Source organism: Varanus komodoensis, unplaced genomic scaffold (genome assembly GCF_004798865.1).
Source record: "Varanus komodoensis strain SLA01 unplaced genomic scaffold, ASM479886v1 scaffold21, whole genome shotgun sequence".
NCBI classification, from domain to species: Eukaryota; Metazoa; Chordata; class Lepidosauria; order Squamata; family Varanidae; genus Varanus; species Varanus komodoensis.
Window position 1 is genome coordinate 4,921,385 of NW_025335589.1, and position 18,955 is coordinate 4,940,339.

The 18,955-nt window shown below is 39.3% G+C and overlaps 1 protein-coding gene across 12 annotated transcripts in view; it reads right to left on the reverse strand.

Annotated features, from left to right (window-relative positions):
- INPP4B (inositol polyphosphate-4-phosphatase type II B) overlaps nt 1–18,955 on the reverse strand; it is a 307,638-nt gene that overhangs the window by 31,217 nt on the left and 257,466 nt on the right. For 11 of the 12 annotated variants that reach the window (XM_044430729.1, XM_044430730.1, XM_044430724.1 and 8 more), the window contains 4 exons: nt 17,015–17,132; nt 13,719–13,859; nt 9,903–10,000; nt 1,159–1,271 (listed from right to left, as the gene is read on the reverse strand). In XM_044430729.1, the coding sequence (XP_044286664.1) occupies nt 1,159–1,271; nt 9,903–10,000; nt 13,719–13,859; nt 17,015–17,132 (470 nt within the window). Of the gene's footprint in view, nt 1–1,158; nt 1,272–2,683; nt 2,770–9,902; nt 10,001–13,718; nt 13,860–17,014; nt 17,133–18,955 lie in introns of those variants that run through there. The other variant, XM_044430731.1, reaches the window with a different exon arrangement.

An 18,955-nucleotide genomic window follows, 5' to 3' on the forward strand; every position in this document is an offset into this window, starting at 1 on the left:
TACTCATTAGATAATAAGAAAATCAACAGCTACAGGTGTATGTGGGGGCTTCTGGTTGCCATGATAGCAAATTTGACAGCAAATTTGGAAAATGGCAGTGGGGCCCACATTGGCTGGTAGGGCATATACATCCTGCGGGTTTTGTGTGGTCCACTCCTGATTTAGTCCAAAGGCTGACATATCTTTTGAGCTCTATTTTTGTTTTACTCAACTAGCCTCTTTAAAAGATGCTTTCTGAGATAAGGCTACTCCTAACCCAACATTATTGGCAAAGTATTTACCAAAGAAATGGAAATTGCATGCTCAGAATAACTCATGCACATCTCTATGCATATATTTGGGAGTTTACAAAAATTGTCAAGGATTATAGCTGGAAAAAGCAAGAAAAAGAGATTCATAAACTTGGAAGATATGAGCCAAGAGATGGGAAGCTGCCTAGCATACAGAAATGCTGAGACAAATCCTCCCTCTTTAATTTCTGAGTCTTCAAGAGACTTTCCCATTGTCACAAATAATAAAACTCTTTTTCCTAAGTCTAGAAGTTGGTGACTCAGATTTCCATATTGCACAGGAAACACACAGGATACACACACTGGCATGAATCAGTGCTGTAACAAAGGTATAGCTCATATGGTGCTGGCCATAGGAGCTGGCCTATAGGGGAGGCATACAATCCTGAGAAAGAAATTTTGATGAACATCTTTCCTAAAGTATAAGTGAAAGGGAACACTTGATTCATCTTTCTGCCATGTCAGAATTTTCCCCATATCAATGCTAACTGTTCTATCATCCATCCTCTGAATTTCTCTAATTACACAGTGACAGGGTCAAAAATAGGAAAGCAAATAAGAAATAGCAACAGGAAGAGGCAGACACGGGTTACAATTAGCCCAAATAAACCCCCGATACTGGGATGCCATTGTCTACAGAGCTCTGGCAACACTGGACACACAATATATGCAAGTGGAATAGTTTGATGGGAAATATAAATGGAGTTTGAATGAAGTTGCTTTACAAATTAAAAAAAAATTGGGAGGTGCAGCTGAAAAAAATAGAAGAGATATTTTAACAATAGTCATCAACTGTTTTAATATACAACATACATTTTAATAAGACAGAACAAAATTAAATGTATTGCTTCAAAATGAAGCTTCTTACCGTTGCAGCCAGCCACATGATTTCTACATTCTTTCTTTTTTTAGCCTGAATATTTTGATGGAGATTTTCTAGTAATCCCTTTAAGTCATTCTGTTCTTGAAAATGTGGTAGGCCTGAAAAGAGACGGAAACAGTTAGTGATAACGGTTATGCTGAGTTGAGGATTTCCTTGCTAAGGAAAAGCTGTTACAGTTAAAGTGTTATTTCAAATGCATGAGGATTTTCATCAAACTTGGCAATACCTTTATTAAATGATTGAACAAATGGGTTTGTTATTGTTAATACTATCTAAAGGCTTACTGCTGAAGTGCAAGGCATTCTAAAAATGCATAATTTAACTAGAAATAGGAAGTATTCCATAATCTGTGGCACTTCTCTCTCATGTCTCTCATCTGTTCCTTCTGCAGTTTTTCTGCAGATGCACAAAAATCAAAGCACTAATGAGGAATGACAGAGAGAGTGAGAAAAGAATAATCATAGCTACAACACGTTAGCTGATTTCAATAGGAGCATACTGGCTGGCTAACCTACTCATAATTTTCTTGTGGAGCGTGACAAACATGCAGGAGAAAAGGTTTCTTGTGTCCTCTGACCAAACAACACGAAGAATGCTATCAGAAAGTCATACGCTCGTAACTATCAGACTGATGTTGTAGACAAAACCTGGAAGTGGAACACTCAATCAGACAATCAGAGATATTACCCAGGAGAGGCAGACCACACCAGCTCTTCACAAGTGGCAGAATAGAGCAGTTGTTCCCTGTCATATCTAGGGTTCCCTGTCATATTATATGCAATTCAAACCCTTTGAATTATATTTTGGAGCATGATAATCTGTGATCCTTTCTGCAAGCTTTTGTGTTCTCCCTCCCATTTACTCTTCTCCCTTCATGAGTTATCTGTTTTCATTGCTCCTTTAGCAGTGGCAGCAGGATGCCTGGCAACATGTCAAGAGTGACACAAGCTGTGCATCAGTAGTTTCCTCTTCCATAGCTAAAAGAATTAAATAGGTAGAACAGGATTAAGGAAACCCACCCTCTCCAACGGTACAGCCCTACACCTCTTGGGCCTGCCTCCTCCACTTTGCTTTGCATAGAAGCAATGAAAAAGCTGACAGGAGCAAGGACCTCTCATATCATGTCTTGTTTTATTCAAAAGTTCCTTTGCATATTGAAATTTTGGAAAAACAGTACTAAGAATTGCAGATTCACTTGACAGTGCAGAGAATCTTCATTGATAACTTATTTATGCCATGGTACGATGCAAACAGCAGTGAATAAATAAATTCATTAGCAAGATTCAGGGCTAAACCTACTGCAGTAAGCCTGCTAGCTTCAAGCTGGAAAAGGGTGAGTCTTTTAGATAGCACTTACATTTCCAATAATTTTTAAATTATAGAAATACCTCTTTCAAACATCAAAGAGCAAAGCCACAACATAAAGTGTTCTGGTTAGCAGTCATGGTTAAAAAAACTGATTAGTACTCATTCCAGTGGCTGCTGAAGATCTCAGCAAGGAAGAACTCACTTGTCTACGTGCAGTCTAATTACACTTTCACCTCCAAGAAAATGCGTGCTATCCAGCAAATGAACTCAGAAAGCATTGAGTCAAACCTGTCACGTCACAGCAAGGAGGCAACAATAAGCAACAATAATAATGATGTTGAGAATCCGGAAAAATGCTGCACTGCACTAAATATCACTTGGCATAAATAAATTTACATTAAATATAACAGTAATTTTAACTCATCCCCACCTACTGCTTGGCAGTCTGCCCACGTTATTTGCTGATGTATTCAGGGTTTAATTTTAACTAGGAATTGCCAGTACTCGGCCCTGAAATGCATTTTCAACAGAATGAACACAAGAAATAACAGGTGGCCTCAACAGTCAGTCAGTAAACAAGTGCAAGAGGTTAGATTCTAAAGGGTGCTTTTTAACAACTAATGTCCAGAACATTCAGTCACCCAGAGAGACCTCAAATGGGAGCAAGCAGCCATACAGACACCCAGATAAAGGACACAAATATCAGGTTAGCCATAGTTTGTCACATTCAGTAGCTACTACTAAAGTCCAGATGAGATGTTACTTCAATTGTTCAGCTACTAGCCAAACTTTTTAAAAAATATAGTATAAGTTGTGAGCAATTTCATCAGGAGCCCCACCACCCTGGTTCAAGTGAACACTAAGCCACAGAAGCTTGTTCAACCTGTGGCACGTGTTGAGGGCACTTCCCTAATGCATTACCAGCACGGCCTTTCATGTTGTCCAAACACAAGGCACATGACTCATTGTATGGAAAATAACCCAATAGATTATTTAGCGACTGCCTATGGAGCATTTGAGGATTGACTACGTCGTCCAACAGGCCATGCCACCTGGGTTCAGACAACCAGGTTCAGGCACATATCCAAGCAAACTGCACCTGCACATGATGGCTTAAACAAGTCATTCTAACTTGTTTAAGTTGGGGTGATTGTGCAAAGCCTGGCAGTGTGTAGAAAGGGGAAATTTAACCCTTCATTCCCCAGCTGCAATATAAACAGTAAAAACTGATCTCATGTGGCAGTTAGCAAGGCGGGGGTGAACCACTAGTAATTGCCATGTGGTTGAGCAGAGATCTGTGTCAGCATGGGCTGATTGGAGTTGAGGAGCTGAACTTCATTTCTGCTGCATACTGTAGTCCTAATAAAAACCACCTGCCTGTGATATAAAACAAAGCAAAGCAAAACAAGTTGCTACCCACACAATTAAAGTAAATTAGCTCTTAGTAACCAAGTGACAGTCTCTCCCAATTACTTTCAACTTAACATCTTCAAAATAATTAGAATTCAGTTTATATAATGGTCAGTAGGAAGTGTGAAAAGTCGGGACCTTGTATCATTATGAGTTATAATGATAATAACAAATACTGCAAATAGGTATGATGTTAAATGTTGTGCTCCAGCAATGCTCTAAGGTTGATGAAAATCTTTACAAAGTTATTCTATTAAGTAGAACCTGCAGCAAAATGCTGCAGTATGGATTGCTCATGTTAAAAATTCCAGCCAGATAGCAATTCCCTTACATTTCCCCCCAAGTTTTTTTTTTTAAATTTTCCTCATCCAGCAGTCAGCTTTCTATGGCTACTGAGCATGCTCTATTCTTGACTGGCCGTTTCCCACCCGTATGTTTTTCCCTGCCCCAAAGGTTTATTCTACTTCCACAGAAATACAAATATAGTTGTCCTAAGCCTGGATGGTGCAATTTTAGCTACACAAGGATTCAAACACAGAGGCCAGTTTTCAGGCTATTGTGACCCATTGTCAGCTAATTTACTCATGAAGAGCTGAGCACGGTGATGCAGGCCAGCTGCCATTATGACTATCCAAGTCCTGGCCTCCTAGCTACGTAGGTCTTGTCATGCTGTGTGAATCAGGTTTTGTGAGGGTTGTTTAACCTTCAAATAGCCCCTGCTAGCTGGGTTAACACAACACGTCAAGCCATGGCAATTCCCTGCCTGAGATTGCATATTCATAACACCCATTGCATGCAGTACGGTGCTCTGATAGATAATTGACCCATAGTAAACAAGTCAGAAGATAATTTTGTTGTTTGTATATAGCATTGCTGCGGTTGTGCTTTTCTTGTTTTCAATAAAACCCAGAAGTTCTTCCTCTCTCTTTCTCCACCTGCTAGTATTCAAGAGCTAAGAAATTAAAGTGGAAGTGGGTGGATTGAGGATATAAAATCATTTTAAAACTATTTCTGTTTTTCATTATAAATGATTTCTAGGTTTCCTTCCAGCTGAAGCTTTCAAGGCAAATAAGAAAAGGATAACAGAAACATTTAAAACAGAATTAACATCAAAAAGCAACAAAACCAGAAACCACTAACAATGAAAGCAGCAGATAAAAGGAGCAATAAAACAGTGATAAAAAGAAACAAATAAAATGAGCAATAAAATAAGAACCAGCAGAAATAAAATAATTGACTATTTCGAAATATTGTTACATTGCCTGAAACTTCACTAGAGATCTAAATAACAATAAAGCAATCCTGCTTCCTCTTTCAATTAGTTCTTTCCTTGCACAGATATGAAGAATGGTTAAATTCAGTCTTTTTCAATTTAGCCAAGACTAAATCTTGCCGTACGCAAACCGCATAGGTGTGCTTTGTTGCCTGAAAGACACATGATGTATATTATGATACATCATGATGTATATTATGGCCATATTCTATGGTACAGAAGTCCAATGCTGAAGGAAATTCAAACATTTTAATTCATTAATATCATGTCCTTTTTCCTTCAAGAAATTCAAAGCAGCTTACATAATCTCCTTCCTCTTCCTTTCAATCTTATCCTCAAAACAAGCCTTTGAGGTAGGTCAGGCTGAATGGCATAGACCAACCCAAAGTCACCTAGTGAGTCTTGTGACTGAATTGGACTAGAACTCTGATGGTGAACCTTTTAGAGACGGAGTGCCCAAACTGCAACAAAAAAACCCCCTTATTGATCAAAAAGTGCCAAAACTGCAATAAACCCTGAAAACTGAGGATTTAGTTTAGAAAAAACAACTCGCAGCCAGTCCAAGCAAATATGTATATATCCTTGGCACTGCACTGACCACCCATGCAAAAACTCAGGCAAGCAGTGCTCTGATGCACTTGCGACGTCATCGCCTGGTGCCGCTGCTCCTTTCTGAACATGCGCATGGCACCATGGGTGGTGTTATCAGATACTCAGCTGCTTGGGTGATGCTGGGGCAACTTGGCTCGCATGCTGACAGAGAGGGTTCTGCATTCCCGCTGGGGTAAAGGTGCAATAGGTTCACCACCACTGCCCTAACCCTAACCCTACGCTGGTGCACTCCCCTAACCCTAATACAGGGCAAAAGTTCCACTGAAAAGAGCGCGATTTTAAAAAGCCTTCCCTGAGTAGCTTTTTCTGCACAGCTCATCATTTCTCCCCATTCTAAAACAACTCCAACCATCAAAATCATGCCAGGACACCTCGTTTCTCTAACCTTAATCCTACCATGGTGCACACCCCTAATCCTAATACCAGGCTAAAATTCACTGAAAAGAAGAGGGATTTTGAAAAAGCATTCCCTGAGTAGCTTTTTCTGCACTGCTCATTATTTCTGCCCCTTCTGAACACATTCCAGCCATCAAAATCATGCCAGGACACCTCATGTTTCTAACCCTAACCCTACCCTGGTGCACACCCCTTGACCTATCACAGGGCTAAAGTTCCATTGAAAAGAGTGGGATTTTGAAAAAGCATTCCTTGAGTACCTTTTTCTTCACAGCTCATCATTTCTGCCCATTTGGAACACATTCCAACCATCAAAATCATGCCAGGACACCACGTCTCTCGAACACGAACCCTACCCTGGTGTAAACCTCTAACCCTAATACAGGGCTAAAGTTCCACTGAGGAGATGGGGATTTTGAAAGAGCCTTCCCTGAGTAGCTTTTTCTGCACTGTTCACCATTTCTGCCCATTATGAACACATTCCAGCCATCAAAATCATGCCAGGACACCTCGTGTTTCCAACCCTAACCCTACCCTGGTGCACACCCCTCACCGTAACACAGGGCTAAAGGTCCACTGAAAAGATGTGGATTTTGAAAAAGCCTTCCCTGAGTAGCCTTTTGAGCACTGTTCATCATTTCGGTCCCATCTGAACACATTCCAGCCATCAAAATCATGCCAGGACACCTCATGTTTCTAACCCTAACCCTACCCTGGTGCACACCCCTTAACCTATCACAGGGCTAAAGTTCCATTGAAAAGAGGGAGATTTTGAAAAAGCATTGCGTGAGTGCCTTTTTCTTCACAGATCATGATTTTTGCCCATTTGGAACACATTCCTACCATCAAAATCATGCCAAGACACCCCTTTTCTCTAACCCTAACGCTACCCTGGTATAAACCTCTAATCCTAATACCAGGCTAAAGTTCACTAAAAAGAGAGGGATTTTGAACAAGCCTTCCCTGAGTAGCTCTGTCTCTACAGCTCAACATTTCTGCCCATTCTAAAAACATTCCAACTATCAAAATCATGCCAGGACACCTCGTGTTTCCAACCCTACCCCTACCCTGATGCACACCCCTAACCCTAACAAAGGGCTAAAGTTCCATTGAAAAGAGGGATTTTGAAAAAGCCTTCCCTGAGTAGCTTTTTCTTCACAGCTCATGATTTCCGCCGATTCTAAAAACATTCCAACCATCAAAATCATGCCAGGACACCTCATTTCTCTAACCCTAACTCTACACTGGTGCACACCCAAAACACTAATACAGAGCTAAAGTTCCACTGAAAAGACGGGGATTTTGAAAAAGCCTTCCCTGAGTAGCTTTTTCTGCAAAGCTCATCATTTCTGCCCCTTCTGAACAAATTCCAACCATCAAAATATACCAGGACACCTTGTTTTTCTAATCCTAACCCAGTGATGATGAACCTTTTAGGGCCCAAGTGCCCAAACTGCAACCCAAACCCCACTTATTTATCGCAAAGTGCCCACACTGCAATAAAACCTGAAAACTGACATTTTAGTTTAGAATAAAGAACTCTCAGCTAGTCCAAACAAATATATATTGGCAGTACACTGACCGCCCATGCAGAAGCTCAGACGAGTCGCAGCTTATGTGTTGCGGGTCGTGACATCATGCCTGGCACTGCTACTCCTTTCCGAGCATGGTCATGGCTCCTAGTTGTGCTTTTATCCAGTGCTTGGCCGCTGGGACTACTTGGCTCACGTGTCGACAGCAAGGGCTCTGTATGCCTGCTGTGGCACTCGTGCCATAGGTTCGCCACCACTGGACTAGAATCTGGATCTCCTTGATCCCAGTCCTGCACGCTAAACAAAAGACTGCACTGGTATTTACATGATTAATCCATAGCGGTCCACCTCCAGATGCAGTCACCCATCCAACTGCCAGCCCTTCCAACTTAGTAAGGGTAAGCATGCTAGCTATGAAAAATGACTATTCTTTAAATCTAACTGCTGGAGTTATTCTTTAAGTTAGTCAGTTAAGTAATTTCAGGATCTAATACATATGACTACAGATGCATAATTAGCTCGATTGTATAAAAAAAAAAAAATCAACATCCTGAAGGAATAGTAAAGTTGCATCAATTTTCATTGGAGAGCATCAGCCTGTTCCCAAGGGGAAAAATCAATAGTATACAAGAACAAATTTCAAGAGAAGAAAGGTCTAAACACATATGACAGTAATCTAAGTGCATCATTAAGCCTCTTCAAGATTGTGCTCTATCCTGTGTAAAACAGTGTGTGTGTTCTTGTTCTATAGAGGCATATGCAACATCTACAAGAAATAATTCCAGGACTACTTAAAGCTTGAATGTTTTGCTCGAAGAATTTTTGAAATGAAGAGGTCATAAAAAGGAAGGATTTCTATATTTTGCATTAAAAAGAGCCAAAGAATGAAGAACTTTGAAGAGGACCAAGAATTCTTTGGGCAAAGACCACATTAGAAAGGCAATACTGAGACTTTGAAGCAGAACGTAAATTGTCTAGACCAGTAATACGACTCACCAGGACAAGTCTGATGAAACAGACTTTTATTGCTACAATCATGTTAATTAGTATAATAAAGACACTTGAGGATAAACTGTAAGATATAATTTCATAATTAGAATAACTGCACATTTATGAAAACATTTCAATATTATTTCATCTAAATCTTGAGCCAACTCCCTCAGATTCTAGAGAAGTGAAGACCTGGAGAAAACAGTAAAAATTTGGAGAAAAAGGGTCCCCCCCACCCACACTCCCAGAACATTTTTAATTTCTGTCTGAACAAAAATTGAATATCTGTGAGTTTTTTGTTTTGTTCTATAATTTAAGACAAGGACTTATTTATTGATATTCTATTGTTATTTCCTAAAACATTTCCTTAAATTATTTCTAAAAATGATGTAATAAGATCATTACAGAAAAACTAGAGATATAAATATTTTGAAATAAGTTATGAGGGGAAATATTCCTTTGATCCTCTCTGTAAGATTCCTTTCTTATTAAAATTATCGATCTTTTACTGATAAACATGGAAGGAACAATCCTATGGCTCTTAGAGAGCATCTGAGGAGCCATAGGATAGTTCAGATTTCTAGTTTTGAGGTTGATGACAGTGCTTTTACCTTGGAACTAGAGCTCTAACACTCCTTCCACTGCCAGTGCAGAAAAAAACTGCAGCAGCAGTCCTCCAAGGTCAGGAAAGCAACTATAAAAATGGGTAAAAGAAGTCATTTTGGTGAGTGAAGAAGGGAGAAGACTGGAGACTAGGTGTCCTGAAGCTGATCCAGCCTCTGTCCCTGCCCCTCTGAGATGCTTCAGCTGGGTGAAAAGCCCATCTAGCAAAAATGCAGATGAGGAGCTGGATGCATGGATGGGGAGGCAAAGAGTGCCTCCAGCAAGCCTCCTTTTCTGCACTGGATGCCTGGAATCAGGAGTTTATGGGCCTCCTGACAGGACTGTGCATCCTCATCACTTCAAAATTTCAGGGAATTTTACATCTTGAATAGATACTGCTAGAAAATTCTATTTTAATGACAATTTGCAACAATGAGAGAAGGCAGTATTTGTGACTGAATAAATAATAAAACCACAATTAGGGTTATGCTGATACTCATAAACCCATAAATTAATGAAAGAAACTTCAGGTTGAATTATATTAGTTTATGCTTTAGTAAACATCACAATTCCAACATAAGGATGGACTTTTAAAAATTACTTACAATCCGGGGGCATTTTTTCTGTAAACAGCCTATAATACTCCTTTAGTAGTTCCAAATTCTCCTGGTTAACACTTTCTTGCAGGGAAGTATCTCCAAACCTAAGCAATCACAAAAGACCAAAGGGTATAGGAGCATTTCTGCAGAAGCATACGGCACCAAAACAAATGGAACAAGACGCAGAAAAATCTCAGCTCTTATTTCTCTATTGCTATTATTTGCAATAGAGAAATAAAATTATTTTAATTTTATGTTGTGAGCCGTCCCGAGGCTTCGGCAAATGGGGCGGCATAGAAATGTTTTACTAAATAAATAAATAAACAAACAAACAAACAAATAAATAAAAGCAATTCTATGCAGGTTTGCTCAGATGTCAAATTCACTGCACTTAATAAGGCTTACTCCCTTGAACACTGGCGATTAACTTGTGGTCTTCCAGATGTTTTGATCTACAACCATCAATGTCCCTGACTTTTGGTTATGCTGGATAAGGTTGATAGGAATTGTAGGCCAAAATATCTCCATGTTACCTCGCTCAAGTAATTGTGTTCAGGATTTCAGCCTTATTTAGTTTACAAGATTTGTATCCTATTCAGTAATTAATATTCTTGGGTCTTCATCTGGAGTCAAAATTACCATAATATGGGCTTGGCATCAAGGTTATGAGCTTTGCAGTATTGTTTTACTTTCCCAAACGTTTAAAGTGGGAAAACTAGGCAGTCAATTAGGAAATTATCAAAGAGATTTTCCATAGAATATTAAAGGTGATTATATTATTCATATGATTAAATATTTCTGGCAGTTGTAGCACAATGGGTGACATTGCCTGAGGTTGAATTTTGGCCTTAAATTCTGTATGGCATATAGCTCAGAATGGTTAGAGAGGACAAAGAATGTAATGCTGACCTGTTAAGGCCATCTGCTAGAATCCTCTTCATGCACTTTTGACTATGCCAGCCTTCTCCAACCAGCTGCTATATACATATGTTGGGATTTAAGTACCAGCAAACTGAGTAGCACACTGGAAGATGCTGGAATTTGCCATCCTACACAGCTGGAAGGCATCAAGTTGGGTCTGTGCACTTGCATGCTTTTGGTTACAATCCACGTCAAGCATTTACAATCCTAGAATTAGCTTAATTTTTGTATATAAGGGATATGGGCTAAACTACTGAAGGTGGTTTATCACTCTCTTACCCTAAAACATGGTAATTTTGCCACTGAAATTATCATGGGATAGAGCCTTAATAAAGGAAACATTTTAATACAACTAAATTTAAATTAATCCACTAATATTGTATATTATGCATGCTGAAATTTTCAATTTAAATATCAAATTGAGTTGTTGACAGAACAACACTGATTTATGCTGCATTTATATGCATAAACAGCTCTAGAGAGTCACTCTGTCATGTATATTTAACATATTCAAAATGCCTAGGATGGTTTTAGCAGGACAACTAAAGGCCAGATCATAAGTCTACTGCAAGGGCCTCATGAATACAGGTCCTGTCCATTAACCTTCCTTCCTACTACTAATATAATGCTGGTATGTCTCTTTGTAAGAAAGTGTATGGTTAAAGCTAGAGCAAAATGCTGACAACACACACTTGAAATGAAAAAGTCTAATTCTACAGCTGCTTCAGACTGCTGAAGCCAAACTATTGAGTAGAGCCAGTTACATAGAGCACATAACTTCCTTCTTATAACAGCTTTACTGTCTACCTGTCTATTTCCAAGCACAATACAAAGTGCTGTTCAGACCTATATAAACCTATGAGGTATATTGCTTGGCACTAGGCTACCTGAACTTCCTTCTTCTCCCATATGAACCTGACCAGCTCAAGCTTGGTCACTTTTCAGTGCAGACACTTCTTTTGGCACACTAATCAGAGGCATGTTTGGTGGAGATACATGAAAGTGCCTTCCTGGGAGCTGATCTCAGCCTCAGGGACTCCCTGCTGTGGGAAGCCAGAAACCTCCCCACCCCCCAATGTTGTTCTACTAGCAGGCAAACAAGTTTTTATTGAGGTAAGTCAGTAGTTATAGCTGAAGGGGTAGGGCTAACTGGCTTATATCGCGCGCGCGTGTGTGTGTTTGTAACGGTGCTCTTAATTTGTTTCTTAGTTTTAATTATGCTGTGCCAAAAATTTTCCAGTGTCCTTTGTGGAAGAGCCTGTCTCATCTCCTCATCCCTGCTAACCCATTTGTGCACCATCATTTTTTTTCTTCAAGAGCATCTGAAAAGTGCAATTGGGGTTGCATATTTTTGAACCTTAAACATTCTGCAACTGCATTACTAATTTTTAATATCCATCCATCCATCTTTTCACAAGTACACTCTTATGCGTGACCTAAATGTGTGGCCTTTCCTGTTAATTTCCTTGTATATTTCAACTGCTAAAGGGAGCAGGGAAGTTCAATAAGTAACATACATAGAAATAGACAACGTGAAATTGCATGCCGATTAATTGTGCATAGTTGCCACAGACCAATTTACTTAACTGCCAGTTGAAAAGAACTGGTTGAAAAGCACTGGCTACTGAAAGTAGGTGCACCAAAAATGGAGGAACAATACTATGCTGAGTAATCACCTCCATTTTAAATATTGAATTCATAGTTCTGAGTGTTCTCCACCTTTTCAACACTCCCCAAATCTCCAGGTAGTCCACAGAAAGGGAAGATCTGAGTCGCCACCTTTCCCAACAGCTTTCCAAAGCACTTACTCCTATGGTTACAGTGGTTTCCTAACAGTCTGAATAAATCCCACAGAAATATACATGAAATTAATGGCTGGGGAATAAATGGGCAACTTTGCACTCCTGTCAGGGGACCACAGCAGTAACTGCTCTGAAAAGAAATTATGAAAAAGGTTGGAAGGTAGCCAGTATCTTCTCTTTCTAGAATACTAAAGACTTAGGGAAGAGTTGAAAAGGTGGAAAAGGACTGAGACATGTCAGTTCATCACTTAGAGTTAATGGAATTACATTGCGAAGTGGGTAATATTGGTGCCGCCTTTCACTGCTTTTGCCCCCTTTGGAGAACTTTTCAGGTGGCAGCTAAGAACATTAAGCAAATAAGAAAAGCTGTCTGGCTGAGACCAACGGGCCATCACACAGTGGCAAACCAGGTCTCCACAAGCTCTTTCAAGCAGGATGGGTATGTGAGTTCTGCCTACCAAGCTCTTCAGCAATTGGTGTATTCAAGCATCTGATAACAAAGGTAGCATCCAGTCAGCAAGACTAGAAGCTGTTCATGAATTTGTCCAATTCCTTTTAAAGCCATCTAAATTGGTTGGCGTTGGTGGTTCAAACTGGAGCTCTTGGCCCTAGCAACTGTGTGCAAAGTAGTCTATATGCAGTCTTGGCCTGTCCATTTGTTACCTACAGGAGAGTTCCTGGAGGCGAGTACTAAGATTGGGTTAATGAACTGTTCCGTGCATGCTCAGTAATTCATTCTTAACGTCTGTGCATCTGGAAAATGCTTTGGTCAGTAAAGAGCATTTTGCAAGAAAGGCCTGTGGCTTTGAATGTGTGAAGGGAGGAGTCCTAGCTTTCAACAGAGTCTTAGGGACACACACACTGCTTAGAGTAGATCCTATAGAAAAGACACTTTTTCATGTTTCTTCTCATTTTGTAGTGAAATCCACAGACCAAAGTTTTGATTGCCAAAAGGTGCATACTATTGGGTTGGCTGGCTTGGTTCTGAACAGAATATTCAAGCTCAGGCTACTACAAACACCTTTAGGCAAAATTATCCAATTACTCCATGACTGGGTATTTCTATGCACAAGTGCCCAATCAGGAGTTAAACACTTACCTTTCTGCAAGAGTTTGCTGTTCATTTATTCCAACATTAAAAAGAACTGGATATACATGGAGCAGTTTTCCCTCTTTAATCTCCTGTGGCAACAACTCAAACATTTTTTCTGGAAGTTTAATTTCTATTATATAATGTCCCCTAGAACAAAAGAACAGTAGTAATTTGGGTAACACAAAAGTGAAGTTCTTTGATTTAAAGACAAAAGAATCAACATTACACCAAGGGCTTCTAGTAGAGGCAAGAAACTTTATCTAAGATAGATAGGGTATCTTCCTAAATCATAAAAAGTATTAGAACATCCCTGAATTTAAATAAGCCCAAACAGAGGTGGTTTTCTTGTTGCTAGTTAATCCAAATCTTATATTAGAAACTTAATAAAAAACTTTATTCAAAATCTGGTCCATCAGTATCCATTTCAAATTTAGAAATGTGTGAATTTTAATTGCTAACCTCTTAGGTTGCAATGTAACATCAATTTAATGCTAAATCTTGAAATCAGATTTGCAGATTTTCTAACTGATTTGCAGTCTTTGGACTTACACTACCAAGGTATTAAATGTCTTAAAAGCATGCAAACCTATACAAAATCAGCATTCGTAATTTAATTACATACTATTTCTTTATAATAACTTCTTTAATGAAGCGGAAAAAGGATTAGGGAACAGTATAATAAAAAAAAAAAAAACAGAAGAAATTGCTTCTTATTGCTTCTATAGCATTAATGAGAGCATATCAACTCCTGAAGCACTCTTCACAGAACTACAGAATTCCTGGCTGCAGTCACACATAATACCAAACTAAGATTCAGTGCCAAGTTAATGACAGCGGTGAATCTTACGCTCATGCCTTCCTTCCACTCCCCTTGGTGTCCTGGTAGGTGAATAAAATATAGTGTAATCACACCACAGTTTGCCACATTCACACACAATATTAAAGTAGGATGTTCAAGAAGTGGGAGTATGCAAGCTCAAGCTTGGTCACTGCTTATTGGCACAGATGAATTCATGGTCTGATTGCATGCAGTATGTATCTTCTAAGAATAGATTTCAATGCCTATCAGTTTTGTTAAACTAGGCCATTTGAGAAAGTGATCCTGTGACCCCTAGAGGGCATCTAGAGAGACATGGGATGCTTTTGATGCTGATTGGAAACTCTGCAGTAGTAAGGAGCTCTGACCACGAGCTGGGATATGCAGTGCAATACTGCCCCCTTCAAAACATGTTGCAGTCAGCTGCTTCTCCAAGGTCAGAAAATTGACCACAGAAAAGGGAGTAAAGGACACTGGGAGGAGAGAAGACTGGGACCACCAGGATATGATTCATTTCTTCCTCCAAAGAACTGCAGCTGCATGGCTGAAATTGGCCATTTAACTGAAGTGCAGAAGGCAGAGATGAAAAAATATCCACCACGCCTTCCACTTTGTATTAGATGCTCATACGCCTTCAGGTTCAGAGCTTATAGCACCAAGTGCACAATTGATAGGACTAGACCTTTAAACCCCTAATCATGCACTTATGTTCCACAGATCTGAATGCCACTTAAGCCTGTGTAGTTTCTGAATGGTGTTTACAGTTCCTTGTAGTTAAATGTTTCTGCACTTGCACTAGAGTTTACTCAAAAGTAAATGTGCTTTCGTGAAATTAAAATTTGCAGCACTTTCACAGTTTTAACAAGTTTCTTCCATCCACAGGACATCTGGTATTGAAATGAGATGTTACCAAAAGCTGATGCAGCATTTTCAGACAGGAAAAGCTGCACAAACGACCGGATTTCTGAGTCACATACTAACAGTACAGAAAAATTACACATTTCAACACAGCAATGTCATCCTGCTGGATAAGATCAAGTATGAGATTCGTTGATTCTGAAGCTTGGGAGTTTGTTTCTAGATCTGAATGATGCAATAGAATCTCTTCCCGTTTTAAGACTGTGGTTTGGATTTTAAAACATTTTTAATAAAAATAGTGATTAGTGGCATTGTTACTAATAGTCACTATGTAGCAGTTAGTATATAGTTAAGAAAAGTGCTGTGGCTTTTCTTTTGTTTTGTTTTTGAGATAAGCACTTCCATTTGTTAATGGAGACAGACAGTTGTTGCATTTGGGCCTGGGTTTGCTTTGGTATATTGGGTATTGGGTATGTGGGCATGCACAGAAGCTCCTCTGTGAGTGAGCTTATGCAGTCAGCTTCCATGTCTGTTGTAGACCTTTGTACAGAGTGGAAAGATCTGAAAAGAGTTCTGTAAGCATGTTCAGCTGAAGAGCTTGGGCAGGTGGAGGTCTTGCACCCATCCTGCTTGATCAATCCTGTAGGCAGCTGGTTTGCCACTGTGTGCATGTAGTGCTGGTCAAGATGGACCTTTGGTCTGATCCAGTCTGGCTTTTCTTATGCTCTTATGTTCTTCAGGTACTCACAGAGTTCCCATGACTGGAAACCCTGATAAGGCAGGATTCATGATCATGGGAACTCTGCATGTGGATTCACAGCCTTTTTCAGAGGTTTATAAGGATACTGGGAAGGGGATCACATGAATGCCTATGTCTCTTTATCCAGTTTACCAAGTAGAAGCATGCCTGAATAGGATTAGTGCTTTACTGTCATGCAGTTGTTGACTAGTATAGGCAAGAGAGTTTAGTGGTGGTGTGTTTACTCTATTACAATCTTTACATAATTCTTCTTAAGATTGATGTAGAAATCTAGAACCATTTTATGTATGATGAATAAGTTTGCAATTCCTTGGATCACAATCCATAAATTAAGAATTTGTTCATTAATTAAAGTTCCCAAGAATGCTTAAAAAGTTCTTTGGATTGTGGTTCATAGTCACAGAATTTCAGTACAAAATTATATTAAACAGCTGGTACTTTTTCTCTAGCTTGAACTCTCTCAAGAAACAATACTTTTAAAAAAGTTTATTTTACATTTCTGCACAAATGACTTTTTGTAAATACACACACACACACACACACACACACACACAGATAAAATTTATCACAAAAAAATACTATTCAATACATGTGAAAGGATTTTAAAATCAGAGAGTGGCAATACATTATAAAGTAAGTGGCAATACTTTATACAGTAATCTATTTCACTCAAGTATCCTAGAATATTCTAACAGTATTAAACCTAACAGTATGTTATCTTTACAAGCCACTCATTTCAATGCTCAAAAGAGAGCATTTCTTCTCTTTTCTGTCCGTATGCTGCAAACCACAATTACACAAATAACTTAGTACTAGAATGAAGCATCCATTTGATTTTTATGACAGAGCCTAATGTTGTGTTCTTACCGTCTTCCAGTTATAATAGGCAAGAGATCATCTGATTTAGCTTCAGTTATTATAAACAGGACTTTCTGTAAATCTGATATCCCTACAGCCATGTCTTCCAGCATTCCAATTTCCTCACCTATACAAAAATACAATTGAATTTCAAAATACAATGAGAAAGGCAAATATGAATATGGAGCAGGTCAAAAAAGTGTAATGGCAGTTAAACCATTTTTCCCAAACCTGAATGACCTGATTTTCATGACACAACAATCCATTATGGGTATCAGCCATTGTAGGTTGTTGTGTCATATGAACCCAGCAAAGTTTTTGCAGGGTGGTATATTTTTCATGAACTCTCACCCTGAGAACCCATGGCTTGCTTTAGGGTTGTTGATAACCAAGGTGGCATGTTGTGTTATTTGAAAATGGCAAGGCAATTATTGTGAATTGTCAGGAACAGCCAGACAGCTGGAGCAGCGAAGACGACCATGCTGATCACTTTTCAGAAGCTTGCTAGTGAGTGCCCTACCACCAGTGCCAAACCACCCTTTGGAAGCACTTGCTTCCTGCCCTGGTGCCTCAAAAATGTGCAGTTAAGGGTTTAATTTATTATTATAACTATTAGTAGTATTTTGTCAGTGTTCCACAAATGTGTGCATCTGGCTATCCGATAGGAGTACTGATAATTTTTGTTGCACCTGTTGTTAACATGAGGCAACAAATCAGCTTCTACATGCAGTGACCCTATGAATGAACACCCTCGTAAATGTCCTGTCCTTGACAATCCTGCTCAAGGCCCTGACTTTGTGGAGTCAATCCATCTCCTATCTGGGTTTCCTCTTCTTCTGCCTTCACTTTTCCCTAACATGATTGTCTTCTCTAAAGAGCTCTGCCTTCTCATGATGTACCCAGAGTATGAAAGCTTCATTTTTTTTTTTTTTTTTTTTGGGGGGGGGGGTTTCCCTTTCTTTTTTTTTTTTTTTTAGGTCCTTTTCCTTTTTTTTTTTTTCCCAGGGTTTTAAAGCTTTTTTTTTTTTTTTTTTTTTTTGCGGGGTGGGGGGTACATCATCTGAGTTGATTTGATCTAGGACCTACTTTGTCTTTCTATTGGCCCAGGGTATTCACATGGTTCTCCTTTGACATGTTCTTGTTGGGATTTGTACCAGTTCAGTCTCTACAGCTTGAAATAGTTCTGTTGGTATCCTATCTACTCCAGATGCTTTGTTCCTCCAAAGTGCTTTTGAAAACACTTTCATTTCACTGTCTAATATTGAAGGTTCTTATTTATTTATTTATTTATTATTTATTTATTAAAACATTTTTATGCCGCCCCATTCGCCGAAGCCTCGGGGCGGCTTACAACATAGATAAAACAATCAGTTAAAATATCCATATAAAATAATCTTAATTAAAACCCACATTATAAAATAAGCCGCCCTGGCCAGATAAAATTCAATTGTATTTAGCATTTAAAATGTTGCTTAAATAAAAAGGTCTTAGCCTGGCGCCGAAAAATAAATAACGACGGCGCCAGGCGGACCTCTCTGGGGAGCACATTCCATAACTTAGGCGCCACCGCTGAGAAAGCCCTTCTCCGAGTAGCCACCCTCCTAATTTCTCTCACGGAGGGCTCCCGGAGAAGGGCCTCTCCCGCCGATCTCAGGGGGCGACTGGGCAAATATGGATGTAAGCGCTCCTTCAGGTAATCTTCCCACAGGATTCTTCCTCAAAGGACACTGTCATTCTTTCATCCCTTCTGTATAGTTCTTATGTATTTTGTTTCCACCTTCTCTTTATTTTCTCCTGCTCAGTTAGTGTGTCCCCGATTGACTTGGGGTTCAAATCTAGGATTGACTTTCCATTGATTTCTTGGATCTTCTGGAAGAGATTTCTTGTTTTTCCTCCTTTGTGGTTGTGGTTTGTTTCTTTCCAATGGGCATTGTAGTAGTCCGTAATATT